The sequence below is a fragment of the Amia ocellicauda genome, chromosome 1 (genome assembly GCF_036373705.1).
Source record: "Amia ocellicauda isolate fAmiCal2 chromosome 1, fAmiCal2.hap1, whole genome shotgun sequence".
Lineage (NCBI taxonomy): Eukaryota > Metazoa > Chordata > Actinopteri > Amiiformes > Amiidae > Amia > Amia ocellicauda.
Window position 1 is genome coordinate 6128034 of NC_089850.1, and position 18766 is coordinate 6146799.

General features: G+C 38.4%; 1 protein-coding gene across 1 annotated transcript in view; it reads right to left on the reverse strand.

Annotated features, from left to right (window-relative positions):
* The window catches only part of LOC136753737 (L-gulonolactone oxidase-like), a 95455-nt gene that overhangs the window by 55762 nt on the left and 20927 nt on the right, over positions 1-18766 (reverse strand). The window contains exon 6 of the mRNA XM_066710124.1: positions 15818-16003. Within this exon, the coding sequence (XP_066566221.1) occupies positions 15818-16003 (186 nt within the window). The remainder of the gene's footprint in view (positions 1-15817; positions 16004-18766) is intronic.

Consider the following 18766-nt stretch of genomic DNA (forward strand, 5'->3'; position numbering starts at 1 on the left):
CGCGTCCAGCACCAGATATTTAACCTCCACAAAACATGGACGCGTCCAGACGCTCAGCCAGTGGAAATGAGGCATTAGTCTCTGAGAAGCTGTCAGTAGGTGCCCTCCACCAGTTTAACCCTGACTTCACAATGTGTACAGAAAGAGAGATTTATTTCAAGGGGGAGGAAGGGGTCTTGGTGCCTCCTGAGAGTGACATGGCCTGAAAGGAGCTGACTGCGTTTGCTTCAGAAGTCAGATACATAATTCTTATCATTAGACTATGAGCTCCAGAACGTCATGAAGCAAACAACCAATACACAACTGTTAATATTGATAATGAAGTAGACTATTGCTATTACTGCTCTCCTACACCCAGCACATCACCACGCTGACACGCACCTGTAGATTCTTCCTGACCAACATACGCCGCATCCATCCCTTCCTCACCGACTACTCAACTCAGCTGCTCGTCCAGTCACTGGTCCTCTCCCGCCTGGACTACTGCAACTCCCTCCTGGTCGGCCTGCCTGCAACTACTACCCGGCACTCCAGCTCATCCAGAACTCTGCGGCTCGTCTAGTATTCTCTTTGCCCCGATTCGCACACACTACTCCACAGCTCCGCTCCCTCCACTGGCTCCCGATACCGACACGCATTCAGTTCAAGACATTGACCCTCACCTACCGCTGTCTCGACCACACTGCACCAAGTTACCTTCAGTCACTCGTCTCTCCATACATCCCCTCCAGACCACTGCGCTCTTCCGGTGCCAGAAGACTAACACTGCCTCCTCTCTACTCTCCTTCCTCCAGAGCCGCTCCTTCTTATCCCTGGCCCCTAAATGGTGGAACGACCTTCCCACCAAAGTCAAAACAGCAGAATCCTTGACCTCCTTCGGCACTTGCTCAAGACACATCTTTTCAGACAGTAACATTAGTCCTTTTAATCCCTGTAAGATAGCACTTCAAAGCATTTTATCATGCTTCTTGTATTATTGATTGATTTCCTCCTTGCTCCCTTTCCCGTAGCCCTTGACTGTGACCTAACATCTTGACAGCACTTAGCTTTTACTTTCCAGGATGTATGACCTCACTTACTGTACTTACCTGTGTAAATTGGAAGTTGTAAAATGTATTATACTTTGAATTGCTTTGTATAATGTAAATTTGAATTTGTAATGTTTGATGCCTTGTACTTAACTGTATTCTTGCACTTTGTATTGCACTTATGTTGTAAGTCTCCCTGTATAAGGGCGTCTGCCAAGAAATACAAATAATATTAATAATAATAATAATGAACCCAGACAAATAAGCTTTAAAATAAATATATGAAAAATTGCACACCTACCTGAAGTTATTTCCGATATCTTCCTCCTTTAATATTATGTCACATGATGAAGATCATGTCACTTGTGGACAAATTCAAGGGGTTTATCTCCGGAAACAGGGTTGACAGTGGATTCAGGGACAGTACTAAATAGTTCAATTTATATTAATAAATGTGCATTTATACAGATTTATAGTTGAAAAGCAATGCAGTAAGTTGTATTTTGTAATAATGGTGAGATTTTAAAAACACATTAGGATTTTGTTATATTCTTAAAGGACACTGCAGAATGCAGATTTTTCCTTTAATTTGTTTCAGATTTTTTTACTTTAAATGCTATTTAGTTTGTTTTTACAAGTTATTGTAAATAGGAATTACTAAAATGAATAGGCACTCTATTTGAAGAATGACTTGTATAACAAAACCGTTTCAAGGGAGGAGGCAGCGAGCTGATAAGGGAGCCTGCCCCGAGGCATGCCACTAGGGGGCCTTGGCAACACAACTCGGTTGCCACCAAGGCTGCAGGCCTGGAGGAGGAGACAGAGGGGCTCTGGGAAAGGTGGAGGTCCAGACCTCCCGAGCCCCCACTGTCGTCGCCGGAGTGGAGGATTGCTGGATGTGGCGGCGGTTGCAGCGGCATCCTGTGCTGGACAGGGCCGCCGGGTGCTCCGTTGCGGTGCCGGGGGCCACAGCATGGTTGCACCTGCTGTCGGTGCCTAGACAGACGGGGCAGAGGACCTCCCCACTCCAGGCGGGCAAGGTGCGATGGCTGCAAGTGGCACAGCGGCGGGGGCGAGATGGAGAGACCCCGCACTTCCTTCTCGCCCCCGCCCCTGTGCACACACATGTGCTACCAGAAGCAGTGCTTTGCCCTTGGGCAGTGCTTCCGACTTCAAAGATAACTTAATAAAATTTGGTCTAGTTGAGATTTTTTTTGCAAACTTTGCATGTGTTTTGGTTTTCCTTTATAATTAAGACCAAGACCAAATCAGGTCTAGGTCAGTGGTACTCAATAGGCAGCCCTACTGCTTTCAGAATGGCCCGCCACTTGACATAAAAGTGCAATGATAATTACTCAATTCATCAAGGAAGCACATACAACTAATTCTACCCTGTCACAAGCTCTGTGACATCTGATTGGTTACTTGCCTTATTGGGTCTGATTGGGTAATTTACTTCTTGAAGGCAGGACTAAGCCCAGTAACAGCCCAGAGACCTGGAGTTCCAAATATGTTACCCAATCAGTCACATCATATTTGTCTTGCCTCCTAAAAGCAAGTAACCAATCAGACGTCAGAGAGCTTGTCTAGTTAGAAATATTTTAAAAAAGAAACCGGGAAAAGATAATACTGGAGTATGAGAACATTATGCAAGCAGGTGAAAGGCTGTAAGATCTTCATCTTCAGTAGGTTTCTATTTGCGCATTTATTCCATCTCCATGGTAGGAACAGCCGCAGGGTTTCTCTTGTGAGACTGGGTTGGAACATTATAAAACACCAACGCTGCAATTGTGTCACAAATGAACATCTCTAGCAGTGCCTGTGCCCTAACCACCTACACAAAGCTTCACAAAAGCTGACCAGAGATTGCCGATGCCACATCTCCCATTAGATTGACACAAGCAAAGGTAACATTGATATCTTATAGACAATTAAATAAACTTAGTTAAATTGTAAACACTAATACTACTATGTTTGTAATCAATAGGCTATATATTTTCAGTTAAAGTTATGTGTATTCTGTCACCCTTCTGTGCATGGCCTGCCCCCATCATACAATTCAGAAATTGGACTGCGGTTTATGTAATTGAGTACCCCTGGTCTAGGCCCAAGTCATAATAGGAGATGATTGACTGAAAACGTTCCTGAAAGGTCTGAGATAAAATAGTTATCTTTGAAGAATTGAACAGTACAGTGTCTAGATATTTACCACATTGTATCCAGTATTATGCAACATGACTGAGACTGAATAATAATTAAAAAAAAGCCTCTGGAAGTAAATGGGCATGAACCAGAAATATTATAAATGACTTCATAATAAAACCAGAATAATAAGTCCAAATTGGTCTCACTCCAATAATGCAACATGATTCTAAATGCCAGACTGCTAAAAATGAACTCTTTATCCAACAAGAAAATGTAATGTCATACCATTGTTCAAATATTTATTCAAATAATAAATAACTGTGAATTTAATTGATATTAATGTGACCTAAAACAAATGGAAGCACTCCATCCCTGCAGAGGTTTCTTATTATAACTTACTGGGATTTTTATCCCATTATTATATTTGTGTATTTATTTATTTCATGCTCATTTCATTTTATAATTGACAATAAATTAAACCATGATACAGCAATTTGCTAAATGTCGAAGTTTGGATTTGGTCTAGACCCAGGCCAAATCTTTTTCAGTCATCTTTTAATTGCATCAAATCAATCATGTTGAAGAGATCTCTGGACAGATTGAAGAGTGTCTGAACATTTCAGATCCAAGAAGAAACGATATTTGAGAATTTCACAATGGTTGGTGGGCCGACATTAAAACAGGACAGTGGATATGTGAGTGTCTGGGGTTGTCTTGCTGGTACAACAACAGGATATATAAAACAAAGTACATTTGTACAGGAAAAACATCTTCCAATTTGTTTGTCATTAATGTTATAAAGGAAAAATAATAATTTCAGCATGATAATCACCTCAAACATATGCCACAATTGCAAATTTAAATGTCTTAAATTGCTTATACATTAAAAAAAGTATGTTTTTTTTCTGCTCAGTTCCCTTTTCATTTAATTATTACAAAGGTGTTTTACAAAATTGAGTTGACCAAATACTTAATATTCTGACCAATATCTGTAGATCATAGGAGTTTTACAGGTTAAAAACTACACATATTTAATCAGTATGATTGAACTACAACCATCACTACTTAAAAATTAAAAAAAAAAACACATTCTCCTTGTTAAAAGGCAAAACTTAATGTATTTATAAGCTAGGACTCTTACTTCTGTACAAATTAAATGTGTCACAAAATGAGGCTGCAAGATTAATTTCAAGGCACATTAGAGCAATGCACAGCAGAAGCTTAATTAGTCAAAATTACCACCTTTGCAAAATTACTGCTCAGGAATTAAAACGTATAAATTACTGAATAAATTGGCTTCCTTACAGTTTATTTTTTCTCTATTTTTAAAGATGTTAAAGCATAATTATAGAACCGGAAGAGACTGTGAATCTTAATATATCCACTATAAAACATAAGCATCTGCTGATTAGCTAGAAACACATAATTACCTTTGTTCCTTACTTATTAAGGCAAATATTAGCAGTATATATGGATTACTTTATTTGAAAATACAATACTCAAATGGTATCTGTCACACTTTTAAGCATCGGCATACAACCCCAATTCCGAAAAATTTGGGACAGTATGGAAAATGCAAAAAAACTAACAAAAAGAGTCATTTGAAAATTCAATTCACCCTGTACTATATTGAAAACACATTATTAACACATTATGTGATGTTTTACTTTGTGAATTTAATTTATTTTTGAAAATATACACTCATTTCAAATCTAATGACTGCAACACACTTGCTTGGGACAGTCGACTGTTTACCACTGTGTAACATCACTTTTAAAAACACTTATTAAGGGTTTGGGCACTGAAGGCACAAGTTGGTTAAGTTTCAGCAAGCAGAATTTTCCCCATTCATCCATTATGCATTTCTTCAGCTGTGCAACTGTATGGGGCCTTCGTTGCCTTATTTTGCTCTTCATAATGCACCACACATTCTCAATCGGAGACAGGTCAGGACTGCGGGCAGGCCATGCTAGCACTCTCTGCTTACGCAACCATGCGCTTGTAATCTGAATGTGATTTGGCATTGTCCTGCTGGAAAATGCAGGGATGTCCCTGGAAAAGACAGCGTCTGGATGGCAGCATATGTTGCTCCAAAATGTGTACATATCTTTCTGCATTAATGGTGCCCTCACAGATGTGCAAGTTACGCATGCCATGGGCACTGACACACCCCCATACCATGACAGACACTGGCTTTTGGACCTGATGCTGATAACAGCTTGGATGATCCTTTTTCTCTTTGGCCCGGAAAACACGATGGTTGTTTTGTCCAAAAACTATTTGAAATGTTGACTCGTCGTACCACAAAACACGATTCCACTGTGCTACTGTCCATCTCAGATGAGACTGAGCCCAGAGAAGTCAGTGGTGCTTCTGGACAGTGTTGATGTATGGCTTCTGCTTTGCACAGTAAAGCCTTAAGTTGCATCTGTGAATGCAGCGACGAATGGTGTTGACTGACAAAGGTTACCAAAGTATTCCCGAGCCCATGTCAGGATATCCATTACAGACTCATGATGGTTTTTAAGACAGTGACGTCTGAGGGATCAGAGATCACGCGCATTCAGAAGTGGTTTTTGGCCCTGCCATTTACGTACTGAGATTTGACCGGATTCCTTGAATCTGTTAATTATATTGTGCACTGTAGAAGGTGAAATGCCCAAAATCCTAGTGATTTGTCTTTGGGGAATGTTGTTCTCAAAGTTCGCTGACGCATCTGTTGGCAAATTGGCGAGCCTCGACCCATCCTTTACATGATTGCCTCACCTGTTTCACATCACCTTCTTATTTCAACTTCGCTTATTTCACATCACTATTAGTCCTAAATTGCCCCTGTCACAAATTTTTTGGAATGTGTTGCATGCATCAATTTCAAAATAAATGTTTACCTTCAAAAAACTATGCAGTTGATTAGGTAAAACATCAAATACCTTGTCTTTATAGGTTTTGTGTTTAAATACAAGTCAAAGTACATTTACAAATCACTCATCTTTGTTTTTATTAGCATTTTCCATACTGTCCCAACTTTTTCGGAATTGGGGTTGTAACTTAAATATCTATAGTTTAAAATATAGTTCAGTAATATTCAGTAAGGTGCTATAAATCAAGACCAGTGGGTGAGGGCACACGTCTTTTTGGATTGAAAAGAGTGGTGACCGTGCTAGAAATACATAATACATTGCCGGTCATACTAAGTTCAAAGGTTAGCAGATCAAACTGGATGAATATGTTTTTGAATCCTCCTAAAGCTTTGGTAACACAAACGCAAGACATCAAGAATAAAATGGAGCAGGGACATTTACAAACATATTGTGAAGCTTGTATTACCTTGCCTATCAATCAGTACCTATCAGTAGCAGTATGTACAAATGGATCATGCCTCAGGTGTTAAAGCAGGCAACCTATTTTTCAACTGCATAGGCATGTGGAAATGTCAACATATGAAATTGTATTCAGTTCTTCATGGGATATGATCAACAGCAAAATATTAAATGTTTTATGTCATTTTATAATGTTTAAATATATTACTGATAGTTACAACTCTAGTGTATTGTGGGAATTAAATAAGAGCGTCTAATGCATTTGCCAATTTGAAATGGCATATTTGAATTTGTGACATATGCAACATGTCCATCATTATTAATGTACAGTTAAACAGGCCTGAACAAAGTCAGCTGGAATTACAGACTTGATCAAAATATATTTCTCCAAACAACTGTTGTCCTGCTCTTCACACAAAAAACTAATGTGGGAGGTACTGTAAGACATCACTGCATATCAGTTTTTAGAGTAAACATCATAAGAAGGCTAAACCCAATTTTAATTTGACACAGCAGACAATGTTTACAAATTCCACTTCTCAGTGACATTGGCGGTAAAACTCCGTTAGATATTATAAAATTACATTAGAGGTAAGCCGATCTGTAATAATAATGTAAGTCCCCACTACAGTCCAGCTCTAGAGAAGTCAGTATAACATCGCCTATAGATGATTCTTCTCTATTCATGTATATTACAAATCTGTGTGGATAATGATTTTGAAGGGTGAGCTTCGACTGTTACCTAATCGGTCTATCCATCCATTCTTGGTTTAAAGAAGATTGAGCAACTGGCAGGCTGTTCTTGCTAAACCGGTAAACATACTAACTTCAAATTAACTTAATTCTAGTGGGAAAAATAAGTACATAGAAAATGTTAACCAACAGTGACATTAAAAGACAAAACGAATTAAAAGTGAGTGACACCTGGCAGAAGCAGCATAGACATCATCATTAGAAGAAAGAAAATACCCTGAGTGAATGTTTCAGTAAATTAAACTCCCAGACCTAGAGAGCTGCTAATGAGTCTGTAATAAAAGACAGCTTTTGCTATCAGTGTCTGCATATATACACAGGTGACACAGCTGGTGTAACGGGGCTCAGAATAAACGAGCTTGTTATGTTCACATCATCCTTCGCTAAATGTAGAAGAGTATGAATCTCCCATGTCAGGAGTGACTCTTTAGCCTAGTGGGTTTGTTGCTCTGCTCTGTTGTGGGGCCCCAGGTGTACCTGAGAGATGGTGGTTCAAACCCAAGTGGGTACTCTGAACACACAAGCTATACTGGGTGATAAAGTGAACTTGGGAAGTGCTGGGATGTTTCAAGTATTGTAACCACACTGTCATCAAATGAACATCTACAGTGAGGGGAAAAAAGTGTTTGATCCCCTGCTGATTTTGTATGTTTGCCCACTGACAAAGAAATGATCAGTCTATAATTTTAATGGTAGGTGTATTTTAACAGTGAGAGACAGAATAACAACAAAAAAATCCTGAAAAATGCATTTCAAAAAAGTTATACATTGATTTGCATGTTAATGAGTGAAATAAGTATTTGACCCCTTCGACTTGGTGGCAAAACCCTTGTTGGCAATCACAGAGGTCAGATGTTTCTTGTAGTTGGCCACCAGGTTTGCCCACATCTCAGGAGGGATTTTGTCCCACTCCTCTTTGCAGATCCAAGTCATTAATGTTTCGAGGCTGACGTTTGGCAACTCGAACCTTCAGCTCCCGCCACAGATTTTCTATGGGATTAAGGTCTGGAGACTGGCTAGGCCACTCCAGGACCTTAATGTGCTTCTTCTTGAGCCACTCCTTTGTTGCCTTGGCTGTGTGTTTTGGGTCATTGTCATGCTGGAATACCCATCCATGACCCATTTTCAATGCCCTGGCTGAGGGAAGGAGGTTCTCACCCAAGATTTGATGGTACATGGCCCTGTCCATCGTCCCTTTGATGCGGTGCAGTTGTCCTGTCCCCTTAGCAGAAAAACACCCCCAAAGCATAATGTTTCCACCTCCATGTTTGACGGTAGGGATGGTGTTCTTGGCGTCATTCCTCCTCCTCCAAACACGGCGAGTTGAATTGATGCCAAAGAGCTCGATTTTGGTCTCATCTGACCACAACACTTTTACCCAGTTCTTCTCTGAATCATTTAGATGTTCATTGGCAAACTTCAGATGGGCCTGTACATGTTTCTTTCTTGAGCTGGGGGACCTTGCGGGCGCTGCAGGATTTCAGTCCTTCACGGCATAGTGTGTTGTTTTCTTGGTGACTATGGTCCCAGCTGCCTTGAGATCATTAACAAGATCCTCCCGTGTAGTTCTGGGCTGATTCCTCACCGTTCTCATGATCATTGAAACTCCATGAGGTGAGATCTTGCATGGAGCCCCAGACCAAGGGAGACTGACAGTTATTTTGTGTTTCTTCCATTTGCGAATAATCGCACCAACTGTTGTCACCTTCTCACCAAGCTGCTTGGCGATGGTCTTGTAGCCCATTCCAGCCTTGTGTAGGTCTACAATCTTGTCCCTGACATCCTTGGACAGCTCTTTAGTCTTGGCCATGGTGGAGAGTTTGGAATCTGATTGATTGACTGCTTCTGTGGACAGGTGTCTTTTATACTCCTTTTAAGAGAGTGCTCCTAATCTCAGCTTGTTACCTGTATAGAAGACACCTGGGAGCCCGAAATCTTGCTGATTGATAGGGGATCAAATACTTATTTCCCTCATTAACATGCAAATCAATTTATAACTTTTTTGAAATGCGTTTTTCTGGATTTTTTTGTTGTTATTCTGTCTCTCACTGTTCAAATACACCTACCATTAAAAGTATAGACTGATCATTTCTTTGTCAGTGGGCAAACGTACACAATCAGCAGGGGATCAAATACTTTTTTCCCTCACTGTACATACTATGTGAGAAAGTGAGCAGAACTTGATGGCAATGAATAGATGATGATGCACCCCATTCTCTGAAAAATCACATAATTTACTACCTATTAAGTTTATAGTGTCAATTGCTATGAGGGCTGGCAGGCTTTGTCAATATGAGATTTGGTTACTAGATTGAAAGGATTCTCTTGTTGGAGACGGGTGTAAATCTGATTCTGAGAATCTACCTGTAAAACCTAAAGTCTAGATATATTTTCCTGTTCTTAAGATTATGCCATTTTTGAGAGGCCTACAACTCTATCTAATGCTATCTGTCCCTGAACTAGGAGAAATATATAAGAACTGTGTTTAGTTTACTAGATATCAAAACTGAATTTATTGATTGAATTAATTCATTTCAGGTTAAAAAGACACACATCTCCTCCATATATATTCAAACTCCCTTCATTTATTAAGACTTTTGAACTTCAGATTTATGGTCAAGTTTGACGTGGATGAACCTATGAATTTGGAAATAGCGCATCTGAGAAGACCCTGCTAACTTCTATAGACATTGAAATAATGATTAAATTAAAACTTCATGAGAAAACATAGGGCATTTTGGTCCAGGAAAGTAAAGAGCTCCATTGAAAAGAGTTTATATTGCCAAACTTCAGCTTGATTGTGATGTAGCATTTATTCTGTCTGTTTCAATCCTACTATTCATTGCTGTTATAACGAGGAATCTGTTGACTCTCCTCATGTTTACTTTTGTATTCTTATTTCATTCAAAGGTCAGTGCTCGAAGAACATATCTTATATTAAAATCATATAAAATAGGAACGCTTGACAATTCAACCCTTTAAATCCGATACCGCTTGCTATAATAATGGTTAGATAGATATAGCTAGATAGTTAATATAATGGTGAGGTCAAGTGCAGCTCATACTTACACTAAACTAATCTATGTGTCAATTCCAATACTGTTTCTACAATTGTAATTATGTAACCTCCTGGGTCTAATTCATTACTGGACAGAACTGGTTCAGTCTTCGCATTGCTGTGCCGGCCAGGTTGGGCTCCAGTTCACTGTGGATGGATGGACGGATGCGCACACGCTATTATTACTACAGTATCAACAGATACAGTATAAAAAAAAATTCCCCCAAACTGACTGTGATACCACTAGATAAATATGAGTCATTTCAGGAATGCCTAACTTCAATAGTCCAAATTATTTTCATCTAGAAACACTTTTACTGTTGCTGATATTTAAAAAAATGCATAGCCCAAAACGTTGTGTTTTTATCTCTGAATGTGTGTGTTTTTCCTTATAGTATCACTCAATCACACCTCAAAAGGGACTTTAAATGAGAATGACTGCTTTTCTGTACCTTATTCTAGACAGTCTTATTATTGGTATGTCCTTGTTTCTAATTTGCAGCCCTTTTCCTCATTGATTTCAGTCATCCCTGCACCCAGATATACATTTCAAGATGAAAGTGTCCAGCATTCCTTTCACTCCTGCATCACGGCATGCCATACAAATCTCTCACAGAACCGAGGCATATATGAACATGTAGTCCTGCTGTGTTCGTCTCCTGTGAATGTTTTGTCTCTAAGTGTGGTTTTGTGCTGGAGTCATTACTCATACTGAATTACACATAGCACAACATTGGCATTGCCCAGCGGTAAAAGGCAATCTTAAAGTAATGCAGGCATCCTAACCTTTGCTAACAACCAAAACACCCTTTCATGGGATATGAAGACAAATAATGGGATTAAGAAATACAATTTATAACAGCAATGTATTATAAACCTAGATATCTGATAAGCCTGCTTGGATCTAAGCAAATTGTGAGGGTATCTCCTCTTCAGAGCCACAAGACACATTCCTTACTTCCCTTTGACCCACCACAATGTCCTTGCAATCTTTATCAGGGGCTTTCAGTAATTAACATCAATACCAGCTGTTCACACTTATGATTTTCAACAGCGCAACTGATGATCTACTGATTAAGCACTCTTCGCTTTTAAGCAAAAGCCTAGATAGAATTTAAAATGTCACACATTCGATTAGCAAAGTGAAGCAGGCTGACACTTTCATGCAATATCATGAGAATTAATCTGTGAGATAGAATAAGTTCATAGTATAAGGACAACAGTACAAAGACAACTTCTACTTCTAGGTGGGAAACATAACTTAATGCTTCATTCTCTCTGGCATTTTTAAAGGGCAGGAGTAGGTATGTGCTTTAGTGTAGAGTACGACAAAGGAACAATATCTAAGGGGAGGAAAGGATAAGATTTCAGAAGGGCTGCTGCATATTCACATGTAAGGTTCTCTATCAACAATTATGTTTAAATGACAATGCTTTGCAAAGTCATGACAGTAACACTTTATATTATGGTGCCATCAATACATTTTGTTTCAAATCTTTATTATAAATGATTAATCATATCTTATAAAGGTTTATTGATAATGTATAAATGGGTTATAATGGGACATAAATTATTCATAGTCACTGACTCTTTTATAAACTATTTACCAATAATTTATTAATGACACTGTCATATAAACTGTTACCTTGTATAACAGGGCACATAAAGTAGCAGTAAACAGTACAAGAATGGTGCACAAGATACAAATAAAGGACTCAACTCAATGCATTTTAAATGTCAAGTTACCTTTCAGTCAAGGCTTTTCAACTCATTTGGGTAACTGAATAAACTCTAAATGGTTGATATATAGACATTATTTTCCAGTGTCAGTGCAGAAATCACTTTTTGACAGTGTTCTTATTTCAACACTTTTGAAAATAATATTCAGAGAGCTGGTTTCACAGTCCTACATTCGCACTAGTCTTGGACTAACCAATGTTATTTTAAATAGGATAGTCCAAGACTAATGTTAACCGAGGTCTGTGAAACCAGATGACAGAAAAACATCTGCAGCACACAACATTAAGATCCAGGATTGTGAAGGGGGAAAGAAAACATTGATTGCCGTACAGAAGGTTAAACTACTTGGAAGACACAAACTACATGAATGTAATACAAAACAAATTAATAATATTTACTATTTTATAAATTGTGTACACTCTAAACGTATATTTATTCTACAAGAGTTTTATATTGTACTTGTTATATAATGCTTTACACTGAGTTGTATGTTATTTGAAGTAAAATAACCTGACACATTGCTTTACAAAGAGACAAGGCTGGAAGTCACTGTTCATTGAAAACTGGGGATATTGATTTAGGCCTAGAAAGATTAACAAACAGAAACGTAGAAAAAAAGTGTTTTATTTGTTGAGTGCCAGTGCTGCAGAGATACATTTGAATTTAAGATCTCAAATTACATTCAAGATACCTCGAATTGAGTTCCTGTGAAAATGCTGTATGTTTTGTATGAACTTCCTGTCTATTTTAAGATATCCGAAATAGAACAGGAAGTCAATCTGAGATATATCAAATTGAATTGGAGATATCTGAAATAGGACAGGAAGTCAATTTGAGATATCTCAATATTTAAATCTCCAATTTTAGATATCTTGAAATGGAGCATTAAACGAGATGTCTCAAACTGACTTCCTGTTCTATTTCAGATATCTTAAAATAGACAGGAAGTCCATACAAAACATACAGCATTTTCACAGGAACTCATTTTGAGATTGAATTGTATTTTCAGATATCTCTAAATGACAATTTGGCTTGCCATATTTCTGACATAGTAATCCAACCCTGTGCATTTTTGTATTAGCCTGGGGTTAATTGAAAACACTTTTAAATTCTCTATGACTGGCACAGGAGATGTTTCACACGTGAGAAATCCAAGAAATATATTGATCTGCAAGTGAATTTACAATTACACAGAGGTCCCTGTGTCTGTATACATTTAAAGAGCTGCTACAATGGAGATGAAACATATATTTAACTGGTTATGTGTGTGGCCCTGTGTTTTGTATGATCTGTCCATAATTGACATGGCAAATCGCACAAAACACATCACGTGTATACAACACTTTTAACTAAGATCTGCTATTTTATGTTATTTCCACTGGATCCTCCTGTCACACTAACTAGGCTGTTTTAACACGTAACACCTCAGACACAATGCGTACACTGTTCCAAACTAAGCATGGCAAAGTGAATGAACACCCCCAAAAACAAAGACACGGGGAAGTAAGTCATCTTTATGTTGTCAATAAGACCTTTGAGAAACACGCAAAAATGAACATGCATAACATTGATCCCTAAATAATGTACTAAGCCACCTTTTACTTAGTCATCATCTCTCCAATCACAGACACATAGAAGTGGAGTTTTAACTGCACATCACTGCTCTTCTATTTAACAAGAAATGACCGGCCCATTTACATTGTGCTCCTGAGTGATCCATCTTCTTGGTTAGTGAATCTTATCTGTCCCCGATCGACTGGTCACCAAATAAATGCCCTCCAGGCTTCACTTTTCTCATTCATTTTAGCCGTGATCAAATGTGGGGACTGAAATTCGAGCTTCATCACAGGATCCATTACCTCCCATGACTCCAATACATTATTTGTTGGACCAGTACATTTTCTCATCGCTCTCAAAATGCAATATTAAAAGTAAAGTAGAGTAAATACGCTTTGTCAAGGCACAGATCATTTCCTTCTTCAGAATTGTCTTATGCCTTCAGAGAAGTGACTTTTATTTTTCCATGAGGAAGATATCCATAAATACATGATCAAACAAAACCTACATTCTATCAAACAAAGACCTAAAAATAAATACATTGAAATGTGATGTTCCTGCCTCACTAGTATCCTGAACGTCACCCATGTACGTTCTGCGGACTGAGCTGGACAGGACAGTGAAAGAAAGGTGAAGCAACATGAAACTCTTCTTAGATATGAGTTGGATATAAACAACATTGTTCTCCAGTAAGAGTGTATATATGACCCATAATGTTGATCAGTCAGTGTAATCTGTATATGCATACATTTAAAAGATAACAATTCTGGTTTATTAAATAAAAACACAGTTATGTCTTTCCCCTGTTTAAAAAGAATTGAGGTGGGAGTGTGAGCTCAGTTATTAGGAAAATAGTTATTTTTATGTTTTTCCGCTGTAATAAATTACAGAGCTCAGGCCATCTGTTGAAAATGTCCATTTGTGAGCTTGGTGGTGAAATTAAGTTCCCACAGGGAAGAATGAAATATGTTATGAGCAAAATGTAGTAAGAATATTTAATCAGGAAATCGCTTTATCAAATTCATGTGTTTTAGGATATGACTGGTCACAATTTGATGGATTGCTCATAAGATACACACCGTTATACAAAGTACACCAGTCTACTTGCTAAATTTATTCAGAAATAGGCCTGGAAAGTCATCAGTTCCTACATAAATACATTACTGGAAATGCATGCATCATTATATTTGTATTTATAATAATAATAATAATAATAATAATAATAATAATAATAATAATAATAATAATAATAATTATTATTATTATTATTATTATTATTATTATTATTATTATTATTATTATTATTATTATTTGGCAGATGCTTTTACACAAGATGACTTATAATGTTAACAAAAGTACTATATTTACTATATTGAAGACTATACTATGGGCTGGATTAAATCAAAACTTGGACACACCTGCTAATAGCAAACCACAAACCTGTACATCATAGGAGTTACATTTATGATTAGAAGCAACTGAGTACAGTTCTGTAGTTTTCTATTAACGGGTGGGTAAAAGTTTTGATTTAATCCGGCCCTATGTCATACAAGAGGAACAGGAGGAGATCTGCAGCACTGCAGTCTGAACAGATGGGTTCTCATGATTGCTCTTTTTATTGGAGAGATAATTATACCATTATGTTAGAAAAACACTGGGTCAATAATAACACAAGAGGTGCATTATTGGAAATTCAAAAAGGCTTTAAGAAAAATAAACCAATTTCCCAATAAGAAAAACAAATCCCTGTACAGCGTAACTAGTCAATTGCTCATTCGTGGGACGGCAGATACATGGTTTTCTCAGGACTCATTACATTGGGAAGACAACACACAGTGTCAAGCCAGTGTTTGTTCCTGTTGTGTTACAAACTGAAATGTTGATGCATTAAAATGTCACCAATGTCACAAATCACTTGTTGCTGTAGGGACATTGATTGAAGAACACAGTCTTCACATAATCATGACATCTGACTTTAGGCAGTTCAAAGTATTTTGAAATATCAATATTACCATGTTGGAGAGGCTTTTGCCATTAAAAAAGATGCATGATTTAATAATCATGTTAAGGTAAAGTGATTTAATATCCAATACTTATCTTAGTTTTCCTTTAATGTTATTAAATTGAAACTTGGTGAAAGGAAAAGACAACATTTCAAGACATCCAGAAAGTAGAAGGACGAAAGCCATCTTGCCAATAAGCCCACTAAGACTCACCTCTGTGAGTGTGGAGGGGAACTGGCGCTCGTGGAGGCGGAAGGCTGGCTGGCACTGGTAGGTTAGGGTGAGGATGACCCCTAGAGAGCCTAGGTGGAGCCTGGCAGCCTGGAAGATGTCCTGGTTCACCGAGTCTGAGCAGTGAAGCACCTCCCCAACGGCCGTCATTAGACTCAGAGAGACAACCTAGGAGACACAGTCAGGGGAATCAGCAGAATTACAATGCTTTAACAATAGGCTTCATGCTGGCTAGTGAGTTACTCCCTAGCTAGTTCTTCACAGTTCATTCATAGTATATTGTTTTCCTCTTCAGTTCTCCTGTGGGTTGAAACTAGTTCTTAGTTATTACATGGATTTTTTTAAGGATCTTTTTTTTTTCCCACTGTACATGTTAAAGGACTGATGGTCACACTTTACAATAGGTCTCCCAATTTACAGTTTATTAACATAGTAGGTACTCATTAACTACATGTAAGTTACTCATAAGAACAGTGTAATTAAGCATTTGTTAACTTAATATGTAAAAATGATTAATGGTATATGTAAATACACATGATGCCTTTGGAGCTATACCGGGCATCATAGGCGTAAGTTTAGGAGGGGATACATCCCCCTCAATGTTGAGAGAACCTTAAATTGTCCCCCTCAAAATTGTATGCCCGGCTCCATAGGCATAGAGGACACAGTATTGACCGCATCCCCCCCAATATTGACAGTGTCCCCCGAACCAAGTCCATGCCTGGCAGGGGCATAGGTTTCAATTCAGGAAACATATTTATAAAAACAATGAATGCATCTGATTCAATAGAAACAGAAGCTATTGCCTCATGCTGTATATGTCAGTTCTAGGTTTGAGAAAATTACTTCAGCATATTGACACTCTTGAAAACAAAGAGGTTGTGTATTGTAAGCAGTAGAGTGCTGAAAAGCAAACGGAGCGTAAAATACCTCCCTATGTCAGGGAGCAGTCTGGTGGCATAGTGGGTCTGAGTTTTTGTTACTTCTTTGAACCATACTGACTGGATGATGGGATACAGTGAGGGAAAAAAGTATTTGATCCCCTGCTGATTTTGTACGTTTGCCCACTGACAAAGAAATGATCAGTCTATAATTTTAATAGTAAGTGTATTTTAACAGTGAGAGACAGAATAACAACAAAAAAATCCAGAAAAACGCATTTCAAAAAAGTTATACATTGATTTGCATGTTAATGAGGGAAATAAGTATTTGACCCCTTCGACTTAGTACTTGGTGGCAATCACAGAGGTCAGACGTTTCTTGTAGTTGGCCACCAGATTTGCACACATCTCAGGAGGGATTTTGTCCCACTCCTCTCTGCAGATCCTCTCCAAGTCATTAAGGTTTCGAGGCTGACGTTTGGCAACTCGAACCTTCAGCTCCCTCCACAGATTTTCTATGGGATTAAAGGTCTGGAGACTGGCTAGGCCACTCCAGGACCTTAATGTGCTTCTTGTTGAGCCACTCCTTTGTTGCCTTGGCTGTGTGTTTTGGGTCATTGTCATGCTGGAATACCCATCCACGACCCATTTTCAATGCCCTGGCTGAGGGAAGGAGGTTCTCACCCAAGATTTGACGGTACATGGCCCCGTCCATCGTCCCTTTGATGCGGTGCAGTTGTCCTGTCCCCTTAGCAGAAAAACACCCCCAAAGCATAATGTTTCCACCTCCATGTTTGACGGTGGGGATGGTGTTCTTGGGGTCATTCCTCCTCCTCCAAACATGGCGAGTTGAGTTGATGCCAAAGAGCTCGATTTTGGTCTCATCTGACCACAACACTTTCACCCAGTTCTCCTCTGAATCATTCAGATGTTCATTGGCAAACTTCAGGCCTGTACATGTGCTTTCTTGAGCAGGGGGACCTTGCGGGCGCTGCAGGATTTCAGTCCTACATGGCGTAGTGTGTTACCAATTGTTTTCTTGGTGACTATGGTCCCAGCTGCCTTGAGATCATTAACAAGATCCTCCCGTGTAGTTCTGGGCTGATTCCTCACCGTTCTCATGATCATTGAAACTCCACGAGGTGAGATCTTGCATGGAGCCCCAGACCGAGGGAGACTGACAGTTATTTTGTGTTTCTTCCATTTGCGAATAATCACACCAACTGTTGTCACCTTCTCACCAAGCTGCTTGGCGAATGTCTTGTAGCCAATTTTTTTGAAATTAGTTTTTCTGGATTTTTTTGTTGTTATTCTGTCTCTCACAGTTAAAATACACCTACCATTAAAATTATAGACTGATCATTTCTTTGTCAGTGGGCAAACGTACAAAATCAGCAGGGGATCAAATACTTTTTTCCCTCACTGTACATGCCTATGATGGTTTACATTTGAATACATATATCATACAAACTTAGACATCCTCTCCCAAATTCAAGAAAAGTATTTTATAGTGTGATTCTACAACTTAAATCACTGTATACACTATTATTAGTTCATCTTACTACTAATACTATAACTACTACTACTACTACTACTACTACTACTACTACTACTAATTATTATTAATAATAATATTATGATGATGATGATGACATGTCCCATTTTTACAAACTCTGAAAGAAGGTAGTGTACGCACATCCAAATAAGCTTGGTCCAGGTGCTGAGTATAATAAGAGAAATGTCAAAGTTGAATAGATACCCGCACACTGGAATTAATGTTCCCAAGTGTTTATTATGCAACGTTTCGACCTGTATGGTCTTCGTCAGACATATAACTGCCAACCCTAATCAGATAAGACAATCCTTATGAAATGTAAATGTAATTTTAATGTATTATCTGTGAAAATCTTGCCAGGGAGAGCTTTCTTACAGCAATGGTGCTCCATACAAGCTAAAAATCAAACATGGTTTGATAAACTAAATTAAATTAAAATTAAACATAACACAACAAAACAAATTATCTACATGACCTGAGAGGAGCTACTATTAC